At 26.0% G+C, this 12,608-nt stretch overlaps 1 protein-coding gene across 1 annotated transcript; it reads left to right on the top strand.

The window, feature by feature from the left end:
• Positions 1-4,407: 4,407 nt before the first annotated feature.
• Positions 4,408-12,134, top strand: LOC145835919 (coatomer subunit beta'-like). The gene is made up of 20 exons (XM_082943679.1): positions 4,408-4,507; positions 4,707-4,825; positions 5,057-5,183; positions 6,092-6,295; positions 6,545-6,736; positions 7,021-7,112; positions 7,322-7,472; positions 7,692-7,791; positions 8,117-8,227; positions 8,663-8,858; positions 9,565-9,711; positions 9,901-10,031; positions 10,101-10,170; positions 10,268-10,405; positions 10,495-10,605; positions 10,745-10,916; positions 11,054-11,189; positions 11,374-11,551; positions 11,762-11,842; positions 12,060-12,134. The coding sequence occupies exons 1-20, from the start codon at positions 4,486-4,488 to the stop codon at positions 12,132-12,134; spliced, it is 2,553 nt and encodes an 850-aa protein (XP_082799805.1). The 5' UTR covers positions 4,408-4,485.
• The last annotated feature ends 474 nt before the right edge of the window (positions 12,135-12,608 follow it).

The raw sequence follows: 12,608 nt of genomic DNA, 5'->3' as shown, positions 1-12,608 counted from the left end.
GTTAAATAACCTAAAACATTCTAAAAATTTACTGGCCACTCTGGATATAAAATACTATTACTGTTATCTAGTTATGTTTTCTAATAAAACTAAGTTCTTTATTTTTGCCATCTATCATTTAACAATTTTAGTATTCTACCAATTAAAACCTTAGTGATAATAAACTATAAATAAAAGTTACTCAGTAAATATTTTACTTCTTAAAAATACCACATAAATTTTTAAGCCAAAACCAGTACTCCAAAAAACAACCCTGTGACTAGTCTAAAACATAGTTATTGAAATAAATCATTGTGATATTTTAAGTCTGTTTTTTAGAATTACGACAATTTTCTTAAGTTGCATTGAATACACTATAAGTTATTTGGTTTCTATATTATTACAATGAAATAAATTTAAGATATGACTTAAACAATATCTAAACTATAGAATATTTAAAAAAAATTATTTAAATTTATTTTTTGCAGAAGTTTTTATCAAGATACATACATAAAGAAACAAATTCAAAATGGTAAGTAATTAATTGTTCAAGTAATTAAAAGTTGTTGCTATAAAATTATTTTTAAATAATTATTAGTTTATATTTATCTAACTGAATTAAGTTATACTGCTGATATTATAACAAAAAATAGGGTTATTGAGCTTTTAAAGTTGAGAACTACTTAAAAAACTGATTTTGATCATAGTTTTAAATATTCTCTTCTACTTGAAATATAAAGTTTACTTAGTTTAAGTAAAAAAAAAGCTTGATTTAAATTTATATTTAGATAAATCTCATTTATTGTAGCTAAAATCTTATTTTCATTAGTTATCATTCAAAATTAAGAATTTTATTAAAACTAATTTTAGTTGAAATTTGTAAGATACATTTATTAAAAGAGTGCATTAAAAATTATTTCCAGAATTTAAATATTTTCATAAAAAGACAAAATAGTTATATGAACTAAATTAATAATGTTTTTAAAAACAAGCTTAACTTCTAGTTTTTTTTCATAAACTTATGTTATATGTTATAATTTTGACAACAAAATGTTGTTCTATATCTTCTCTGTATCGAACTGATGTAAATGATACGAATGCTAATTTCAATTATCCAAGTGAAGCTCTACTTTAGTAAGTAAAATTAGCATTTTTTTTTTTATTTCACCTTTATAAAATCTAATAGGGTAAATATAGATTTTTTAGGTTTTTTTCATAAATAACTAAGCTACCAGATGCTTTTTATCGTTTTTAAATTTTTAAATATTTTTATTTAAATTTCAGAGTATAGAACGCATCGACTAAAATGACAAAAATAATTATTATTTTTATAAAACTATAAAAGTTCATCAACTCCTAAAGTTTTTTATAAGTTGTTTGAAAACTTTCTTTTTATAACTTTAACTAAATTAATAAAAACTATTGGAAAGAAATTAATAAGTTATTATTTTCTTATAGTGAATACCAGGGGCGTCGCGTGGGGTGTTGCACTGCCGCAACTGCACCACCTTGAAATTTTGTAAGAAAAAAAAAAGTATCTATAACGTTTTCGTTATTTTTTTGAACGAAATCTCTTTTAAAATTTCAGTTTTGAAAACGACCATTTTGCCCACTTCACTGCCGCAAACTCTTAGCTGACTGCCGCAAATGAACTCAAAAAAGCAAAATTTCTTCAAGAATTACCGCAAAATCAATATCTTGCGGTAAGTAAGCTAAGTTGAAAATTCCCTAAAACAGGACTGCTTAAGTATCATCTACAAGCTATTGTAAACATAAAATAAAAACAAAGCTAAGCTACTGCACAGGATTAAACATGAGTTTATGTACCCACATGATTTTTAAAATTTAACAGATCACTTCTATTAAAAGATTTGTCATAAATTGCATATTTTGAAAAAAAGATAAAAACCCTATATCACCAAAGTCTTAAAAATTTGTTTTTTTATTTTAATCTGCATACATAAACTTAACTATAACTGATTATTGTTATCATAAAGTTAATAAAATAAATAATAAAATTTAAGTTCTGAAAAAAAGAATTAAGAAGTTTATTATAAACTTCTAGTTCACTCTTACAGAAAAATATTTTAGGTTTATATTAAATAAAAAATAGTATTATTTAAACAATCACATATTTAAATAAAGTAAATAGCCTTAACTTAGAAACTTTGATTACTTAAAGTAGTTTAACATTTTAGGAAAATTTAGTCTACCACTACTTTATATGAATTTTGGTTTAATTTTTTCATAAACAAAGCAAAAAATTTAGATAAAATTGTTGAAACATGGTTGCCTTGCCTCATAATCAGGATAACTTAGAAATGTTAAAAACTCAAGATGACCCAAGATAAATTAAAACAGACCAAATTAGAAAAATATTCAGGCTGAATAAAGCAGTTTTAATTTTTACTCTGAAAATAACAAGCTTAATTAAAATTAAAAAATAAGTGTTTTACTCCTATGGCCACTTGAAAACTAACTAACCAAATTTTTACTTCTATAATGGTTACATATTTATAAGTTATCTTTAAAATTCATGAAAAGTTCAACAGCCTCACAACTAAACTTAAAAAAGTTGAGCTCCTGACAAAAATACTGTCATCAAAATGAAAAACAAATTAAAATTATGTAAAGAAAAGATACCCTTAAAAAACTATTGAATTTTAAAACTCCAAGAAAAAAAATTAAAATTAGAAAAAAAAATTTTATAAAAATTTTAATGTTTGTAAAAAATGTGCAAATTAGTGAGGGGTAAGGGGGGAGGGTGTATAGGCACTTTTTTACATGTTGTTCTTATTTTAACTTTTTCAGAAATCTAATAGTTACTCTTTAATAAACTTGAAATTTCCAATTAAACTTTTAGTTACAACCAGTCAAAGCCAGAGAGTACAATGATTTATTATACAAGGAGCAAACCAAAACAGCAAAAAGTTTAATTAAAAATTGTTTTAAAAATGATAGAGAATATAGGTTTTCAGTAAAATTGTATTAAATATACAATTTTACTGAAAACCTATATTCTCTATCATTTTTAAAACAATTTTTAATTAAACTTTTTCATCCTAATTTTTATAAAATTTTATACTTTTGTTGAAGAGAAGTTTTAAATTTCTAAGTATCAATATATATTTTTATATATACAAAAAAACCTTTTGTTATAACTTTTTTTTTTGGTGTTTTAAATATCTAATTTAGCAATTTTTTTTGCTTTATAAAAGAAACATCTAAAGATTTTGAGGCCAACTTATAAAAAAAAGATATGATTTTAGTGATTTGATTTATTTGTTGTTTGAGTTTATATTATAAAAATAAGGATTCATTTGTACCTCTGACTGTGAATTACCATATCTCAAAAATTTTTATGAATTTTTAATATTGATAAAAGATGATTTGTAGTTAAATTAAAACTGTATTAAGTAATTTCAGTAAAATAATTCTAAAGTAGATGTTAAGGGCATAAAGGGGAGGAGGGGGGAGTTAAAACACATTTTTAAACACTGTTTTAGTTTGTGCCTCCCATTATGAACCTTTTGTTGCCTTTGACTTTGACCGGCTATATCTTAAAACATGTACTGAATTTTTAAAATCTGTAAAAAGCATCTTGTAGCTTAGTAAAAACTACATAAAATAAGATCAAATTGTTTCATCCCCCCTATGCCCTTAAAAGCAAAGCTTATCTTTAGGTGTAGCAAAAGTTCAGTTGTTTTCAAACTTGACAGTAAAAACATATTTTTATTAAAATAATTGATATTTTTAAAATTCTGCACCACCTAAAAAAAATACCACGCGACGCCACTGGTGAATACTAAACAGTGATAGTATTTGTATTATTCGTAAAACAGCAAAAAAATTAAGACTTACTAGTACTACCATGATTAGGCTTCATTGTTTAGTTTATTATTGATATATAATTGTTAACAATTTAAATTAAATATTTAATGTATACTAGCATCTGATCTGCTTATAGTAGAAACAATAGATAAACAACTTTGAAAAAAAAACATTTGTAACGTAGTCTTTTTTTGCTTTTCTTGAAGGAGTTATGAAACTCTCAATTTTTTATTATCTATAGTTTATAAGTTTCTTTGAATTTTTATAAATATTAAAAACCTACTAGAGTCTTGATTGTTTTATAAAATATAAACTTAGGAAAACGCACACCTATTAATGGCCTTAAAGTTGTCCTGAATTATTATACACATTCTAAAGTTGAGTTTTCTTAACAGATTACGGTTTATTGGTTTATTAAAACCATAATTAATGAACTTTAAGTTAAATGCTGTTTTCAGCAGTTAGTATCTTTATAATAGTTAAGTATCAAATACATGTAACATCAAGTCAAACTTCGGTTGTATATGTAACTTATAAATAACATTAATTTGATAGTTAATTTTTTTATAAAACATTTTAAATCAATTTCAGCCACTTCGATTTGACGTAGAGACGAAATTGTCGAGTTGCTCCCTTCGTGTGAAATGTGTTGATCTGCATCCAACGGAGCCATGGATGCTAGTATCTTTATACTCTGGTTAGTCACTTAGTAGTTATTTTTTCTAGGCAACAGATTTCATATTAATATTTCAATAAGTTTACTTACAAAAGAATATTTTGCACTGTAGGGCTCTTCAATTATCATTAATATCTTACTCAAGTAAATAATGTTATAGGTCAGTACTCTTAGTAAATTTAACAGACATTTTAAAAACTTTGTTAATTAAACCTTTTAGGAAAAGTCAACATTTGGAATCATGAAAATAAAACTCTCATAAAATATTTTGATGTGTGCGACAAACCTGTAAGAGCAGCAAAATTTGTTCCTAGAAAAAACTGGGTTGTTACTGGATCGGTAAGTTTTTATTTATTAATTTTTTTTTTTTTTTTTTTAAACAATAAGTACATTTAAAGTTCTAAGTAATATATTTATTTATACTTTAAAGTTCTCGTTTTCGTATTGAAAAATGACAACAGACATTCGAACTTTTAAATATTTACTTTTTTTTTGTTTCTTAAGTTTAAACAACTGTCAACTCTTTATTTGTTACTATATTATTTTATAAACAAACGTATACACCAACAGGATAATGCGAATATATGTGTTTATAACTACAACACACTAGAAAAAGTTCATTCGTTTGACGCTCATACTGACTATATTAGATCGTTGGCAGTACATCCTTCTCAACCTCTTCTTCTAAGCTGCAGTGGTAAATACATATTAATTTGTTTGTAATTATGGTTTTATACAATATACATTTCATATCGTTTAGTTGTAGATTGTTTTGATTTTTTCTTTTAACTTCAAGCCTTAAACAATTAAAGAACTGTTTTAAGTATGTATTTTCAAATAAACCTTTAAATAACTTCCAAAACTTTACTGCAAATATACTTCTCTTTTAGTGTTATAAAATAAAATTAAGCACTTTTTTTAATTTTAACTTAAGTGTAAAAGGATACTTAAGGGCATAGGGAGTCTACTTTGTTTTTTACAAATTTACTTAATTTTTTCGTTTTACATAGCACATAGTCTGAGTTTTATTCAAAAGTTAAAAATAAACTTTTAAAAATTACCGATCAAAGTTATAGAGCTCAATAGGAACCATATAGAATGCGCAAATTAAAAATGTTAAAAACAACTGTTTCACTAAAAATATATATTCTCCTTCATTTTTTAGCCAAACTTTTTATTTTCCTAAATTTTTATTTTTTAAAAGTTCCAATACTCAAAGTCTTGAAATCTATATCAGCAAAACTATCAGGTTTCATAAAAATTTAAGGTCTCTAACTCAATAAATGATAGAAAAAATATTTATTTACTGATTTTTTAGAATATTTTAGAAAATTTATAATGTAAAAATTGCAGTTAATACATTTATATTCAAAAATTTTTACAAAAATTTCTACAATTAAAAAGTTGTTTAAAACTTCTACATTTAGTTATTTATAGTTTTTCTTAACATATTTTTATAAGATCGAATATTAACTTTTTAAAATCCTTGGCTCCCCTATGCCAAAGAAGTTTTTTCTACTTAAGTAATTATATCTAAATTAATAATAACAAGCATCTTAAATCTACTTTTACTCTACTGATACTTTAAATTACGTATATTTGCAGATGACACGCTTATTAAGTTGTGGAATTGGGAAAAGAAATGGGAGTGTGTGCAAGTTTTCGAAGGTCATTCCAACTTTGTTTGGCAAATTGTTATTAACCCAAAAGACACCAACCAGTTTGCTAGTGCTTCACTTGATAGAAGTATTAAAGTTTGGTCTTTAGGTTCCTCTACTCCTAGTTTTACACTAAAGGGTCATGAAAAAGGTTTGAAATTTATAATTTTCTTAGAGTTTTACTTTAAAAATCGTTACTGTAACACATATAAACTATTGTATTTTATTTTTGAATTTATTTTACTATTATTTAAAAGTAGCACAAGTTTAAGTTTGATTAAAATCTATATACCATTTTATTACCATAGCGCATTATAAATGTTGTTAGGTAGCACACTTGAATTATTCCTTAAAAAGCTACTATTTTATAAAGTTAACTAAATAAACGCTTTATTTCAAGGTGTAAACTGTCTTGCTTATTACACTGGAGGTGATAAGCCATACCTAATATCTGGTGCTGATGATTGGACTGCAAAAATTTGGGACTACCAAACAAAAACTTGTGTACAAACGTTAGAAGGCCATTCTAAAAATGTTCTTTTCGTTACTTTTCACCCTGAACTTCCAATCATTATTACTGGATCTCAAGATTGTAAGTATAATTTATAATTTATTTAAATAAAATTCAAAGTCACAGCAGTAGGTCTTAGTTTGGTAAAAGAATGTTATAAATTTATGAAAAACAAACAAAATTTGATTTCTAGATCATAAACAAAGAAAAAAAAAAGTTAACTTCTATATTATAGACTGTTTAAAAATAAAGATTTTTATCTAAAACATACTTTAAAATAATAAACTTCAATTAAAAAACAGTTTGTAGCATATGAAAATAAATTAATAAATATATTAAAAGAGTTATTAAAACTAAACTAACAGCTACTGTCCGACTATGGAACACCAACACATACCGCCATGAAAAGACTCTTAACTACGGCATGCATAGTGCAATGTGTTGCGCAGTGTTAAAAGTTAGTTTTTTCATATAGTTTTTAAATTTCACCCGTAAATATGATTTTTTACATTTATAGTTAAAGTCTAAAACTTAGTTACTACATTTACTTGAGTTTTTTCAGTAACGTTAAGGTTACAAATAAAAAAAAAAATGTTTGTCATTTTTATTATTTGTTTATTTTTTTAGTATAAATCATAATATTGAAGATTATTTTGTAATGTATAGGGTTCAAACAATGTAGCGATTGGTTATGATGAGGGCAGTATAATGCTTAAAATTGGAAGGGAAGAGCCTGCTATGTCAATGGACAACAACGGAAAGTTTATTTGGGCAAAACACTCTGAAATTCAACAAGCAAATCTCAGGAATATAAACAGTGAGTTTTTACTAACATTTCTATTGTTGATATCTATACTTGTGTATATTGGAGTTATGTTTTTAATGAACACCTTTGGTTAAAAAAAAAATTAATACATTCCTATTAGTAGTACTAACGCTATAATGGTTTATTTAATTTTATTGTAAACTTTTCGATTTTTTATTCTTACACTAGTTTAATTTTTAAGTCAATGAATTATATATTTATTTTGCTTAGGTTCTGAATACAAAGATGGTGAAAGGCTGCAATTATCAGTTAAAGATCTTGGAAGCTGTGAAATTTATCCTCAAACTTTGAAGCATAATGCAAATGGGAGGTTAAAATGCTTGATTATTTACTTATTTTTACGATAAAAAAAGTTTTTTGATGTCTTTTGAAATTTAAAATCACCAGAATAAATTCAAGAATACTACTATTGCAAAAAAGTTTAAAAAAACTTGTATATTAAAATTTTTCTTTTATTTCCTTTAAACTAGTCGATATGTCTGAAAAAAATCGTTTCAAAAAAATTGAAACTTAGTCAACATTTTTAGTCTACCTAACACAGTTTACAAGTTTGAAAGTATTTTGTCAAACGTTTTGTAGTCAATATTATTTAGAAGAATCAAAAGAACTATTTATTTTAAATTGGTATTTTTTAGGTTTGTTGTTGTTTGTGGAGATGGGGAATATATAATATATACTGCCATGGCTCTCCGAAACAAAAGCTACGGTTCAGCTTTGGAGTTCATCTGGGGAACTGATTCCTCTGAGTATGTTTTTTAACTAAAGTGATATACTCTATAAATTTATCGTTTTTTTTATAAAATTGTTGGTCTGGCTTGTAGTTTATTAAGATTGGGTAAACATTTTCTAAAATAATATATTAGTTTTTAAGCTTGTATAACAATATAAAAAACTATGTTATTGTTGATGATTATTTAAGTTGAGATCATGATAGTAATAAATGATAAAATAAATGATAAAAATTAAAAAGATAAAAAAATTAGTGTAAGTTTATTATGCTCGGTTTATTTATAAACAACCATGCATTTAATTTTTAGGAATTTGTATTATTTTTATATTTAATCTAATTTATTGAAAACTAACAAAGTTTGAGGCTTAATTACTTTGTTTTTCCTTTAAAAAATCTTTATTTGTTCTATCAGATACATTAAAGTGTTGTTATTATATAATTATGATTTCAGATATGCTGTCAGGGAAAATGATCAAACTATCAAAATATATAAAAACTTCAAAGAACAACGCGCATTTAATCCTGATTTTTGTGCACATGGAATTTATGCTGGTACTCTGCTTGGAGTTAAAACAAGTCAAGGTCTTTCCTTTTATTCTTGGGATACTTTAGACCTCATAAGGCGGATAGAAGTCACTCCTAAAAATGTGAGTTTAAGATATACCCGTACATGTTTTACTCATAATTTAAATGTATAAGTGTATAAGTTTGTAAAGGGCTTCCTAAAGTAAGCCATGACAGATACTCTGGGGGCCACGAGCAGCAAATGAACCATGTGGTCATAAATTAAAACTTACACTAGATATTCTGGAAATCTTAAGTGCTTTTAATGGGATTTTTTTGAGTAGTCTTCTTGAAGTCGGCTATAGTTTTTTTTAATTTTTAAAAGAGGCCATTTGTAAAAAAGTTTTGGAAACTCTGGTTTATAGTATCAATTTAGTTTATGAAAAATTAATGTATGACATTTCCTAACTATCACATTACTAATTAATAACATTTAAATCATCAATTATCATATTCAGCTATACACATGAATTACTTATATAATGTTTTAAATTACATAAGCATAAAATACTAACTATATTTTATTGTTTAGTAAACAATTATATGTTTGTTTATAAATTTTTTAATGTAGAGAGCGCCTAAATAACGACATATTAAGAGTTTGTTCTTTATTTGTTAACTTAAGTAAGTTAAAAAAAGTTATTTATAAGCATATAAGAGCTTTGTACCAAATTACTATAAAAATAAGTTTTTTGTGTTTATTAGTAATTTTTTTTACTCTATCTATTTAATAGTTAAAAATGTGATGAAATACATATTTCTTTCTTGTGAACTTAAAGTTTTTTGTAGGTGTTTTGGTCAGACAACGGTGATTTGTGCTGCATAACAACTGATGAATCTTTCTACATATTAAGGTACGACCAAAATAAGGTTGACGAAGCTAAAGAGAACCCTGAATTAGTTGATGAAGATGGCATTAGTAATGCATTTGATGATGTTAATAATCTTTAGTTTATACAAAAACTATTTGAAATAAATTAAACTTTTGTAAAAAAAATTAAACAATTGTTATTTTCCTTCAGTTTTAACTACTCTAAAATTAAACAAATAAAAACATGTGAAAAATTTTACAGCACTAAGTTTTTGTTAAATTTTAAAAAGCTTAAAGAATTTTTTAAAATTTAGGATGTCAATGAGTTCGAAGAAGTTGTGCAAACTGGTCAGTGGGTTGGTGATTGCTTCATTTATACAAACTCCGTAAACAGACTAAACTATTATGTTGGTGGGGAAATTGTCACTGTTGCACATCTGGACAGGTTACCTTTGTTTTTCTGATTAGTTCTTGGTAGGTGCCATATATGCTTAGTTTTTATTTCATTTTACAGAACATTGTACATTCTCGGTTACATTCCAAATGAAAACCGACTATACCTTGGGGACAAGGAATTAAATGTGGTAAGCAGTTTAACTATCTCGATAAATTTTAGAACAACATAATAAGAAATTTTTTTTTTGTCTTTCATATGAATTTAATGTTTATTTTTTTTAATAGGTCAGTTACGAATTGCTATTGTCAGTTTTGGAATATCAAACCGCTGTTATGCGCAGCGATTTCGATAATGCGGATCTTGTTTTGCCTAGAATCCCAAGAGAACAACGAACTAGAGTCGCACATTTTCTCCAAAAACAAGTTAGTCTTTTTTTTTTACTTTGAATATTAAGTTTTTATATCTTCAAATGTTTGATATTGTTTTTAAATGAGAATGCATTGTTTTGTAGGGGTTTAAAAAACAAGCTATGGCAGTGACGACTGATCCTGAACACAAGTTTGAGTTGGCTGTTAACCTGGGAAATTTACAAATTGCTAAAGATCTTGCTGAAAAATCAGACGTAAGTTTTTTTTTAAGTTTTATACGCAAACGTAAAGTAAAACTATTTATCGTAAAAGAAAACCAAAAATTTAAAGTTCAAGCTACCAAGTTGCTACAATTTTTTTTTCAACTGTAAATAAATTGAAGCTAAATTTCAGTCAAAACGAAAATGGAAGCAACTAGCTGACCTTGCAACCAGCAAAAACGATTTTGAGTTGGCAAAAAGATGTTTGAGCGAAGCGCGTGATTTTGGCGGTTTGATGTTGCTTGCCTCATCTGCTGGCGACAAAAACATGATGAAGCAACTTGCAGTTGATGCCAAAGCTGACGGTCTGTTTTATATTACAAGAATTAAAAACAAATTATAATTTTTTTTATTTTCAATTGTAGTGAGATAATTTAATAGAAAAAGTTTTTTCATTGGGTAGTATCTTTCGAACAATTTCAATAAAAATTTATTATTTTAGGTAAGACAAATGTTGCATTTTTGAGTAACTTTATCACTGGAGGCAAGAATGAGTGCCTTGAACTGCTCATTGACGCTGGTAGACTTCCAGAAGCAGCTTTGTTTGCACGAACATACGCTCCTAGCCAAATTAGCAGGTAAGCGTTGTCTACAGCTTATTTGTTAAGCTCACCACATAGATCATGTATCTTACACGACGTTTGTTAAACCTTTATCTTATTGGAATATTTGAAAATTTTGGTTATCTAGAAAATATTTGTACAGGTCTGCTTAATAAACTTGTTTAATTAATACAAAAGTTCAATCATTTTCTTAAAACAGGGTTTTGGCTTTATGGAAAACTCAACTTACGGCCACAAACAAGAAAGCATCAGAGGGCTTGGCAGATCCAAACCAGTACGACAACTTGTTTCCTGGATTTAATCGAAGCTTGCTCGCTGAAAAGTTCCTCGAAAAAACTACTGTTTCCCAATCCGCATCAAAATACTCAGAAGTTTCTGTAAGAACTTATTGATGCGAATAACAATCTGAAATATTGATAGAAGATTTATTGTATCTCATTAAAAAAAAAATTTGTATCAGTTTATAGCATACAGTTTTTGTATTAACTTAATTGATTTGCTTTGTTTTCATTACAGTATTTGTTTTTAAAAATTCGTCTTTAGAAACAGTTATATTGGAATCGTAAAAACATTTTAATTTTCTTTAGCGCCCTGAACATAGAGATGTTTTTGACGAAATGAGCAATTGGGTTGATGTTGAGGAAGAAGATGAAAAAGAAGATACACAGGTGAGGATTCACAAAATTTTTATTAAATTTGGAAAAGTTTGACTAAAGTTTTAAACAACCCGAGTAGTATATTTTTAATACATTTAAAAAGTTTTTGAGTATAAAATATGTTAAAAGAAAAGTTTTGTGATTTAATATTATTTATGTTTATGACTAAATATCCATTTATACATATCATTAGTATAATTAGCTTGTTGAATTTAAACATGTTTTCTAGGACATAGAGTCAGACATAAAAAATATGAACTTAGATGATGGCAAAGACGTCTCTGATGTTAACTTTGATGAATAGTTAGCGGACTTTTCAGACTGATCATTTTCTTGCATTTTATATATGACTAAAACTAATTCACTATAGAAGAAGAATCTTTTAGTTTTATTAGCTAATAATAAAAAAATTCTACCTAAATATCTACCTTTTCCCAAATTGATTTATTAAATTAGTAACTTTACATTCCTATTTCGTACATTAATAGATTTTTTGTTTACAAAGATGTTTTAACCTAGATTTTTTAGAGAATTAGATTAAACTTTTTGATTTTGATGAAAGTTAAAGATTGTGAATTTTAATATAGCGTAGTATGTAATTTTAACCTACAAACTTAATAAAACTTTAACTTTAGTAGTATGTATGGAACTGTCCACAACTTTTTTCCCTTCATTCTATTTTTTTTTTATAGCTTAAGCGATACTTAAGATTGTTATAACTCGATAACCGAAAGGTTCCTTTGTACACAAGGTCCTTAGACCAAACATTTTGATCGCT

This window comes from Thalia democratica, chromosome 1 (genome assembly GCF_965202585.1).
Source record: "Thalia democratica chromosome 1, ktThaDemo2.hap1.1, whole genome shotgun sequence".
In the NCBI taxonomy this organism is placed as follows: domain Eukaryota; kingdom Metazoa; phylum Chordata; class Thaliacea; order Salpida; family Salpidae; genus Thalia; species Thalia democratica.
Note: the sequence above shows the minus strand (reverse complement) of the source record. Positions and strands in the feature narration are given on the sequence as shown.

What these genes read in the sequence shown, in the direction of transcription:
- LOC145835919 (XM_082943679.1), top strand. Translation starts at nt 4,486, where the DNA reads ATGCTAGTATCTTTATACTCTG. An exon ending in GGGACAAGGAATTAAATGTG is followed by an intron (nt 10,171 to 10,267) that starts GTAAGCAGTTTA and finishes TTTTTTTAATAG; the next exon opens with GTCAGTTACGAATTGCTATT. An exon ending in CACATTTTCTCCAAAAACAA is followed by an intron (nt 10,406 to 10,494) that starts GTTAGTCTTTTT and finishes ATTGTTTTGTAG; the next exon opens with GGGTTTAAAAAACAAGCTAT.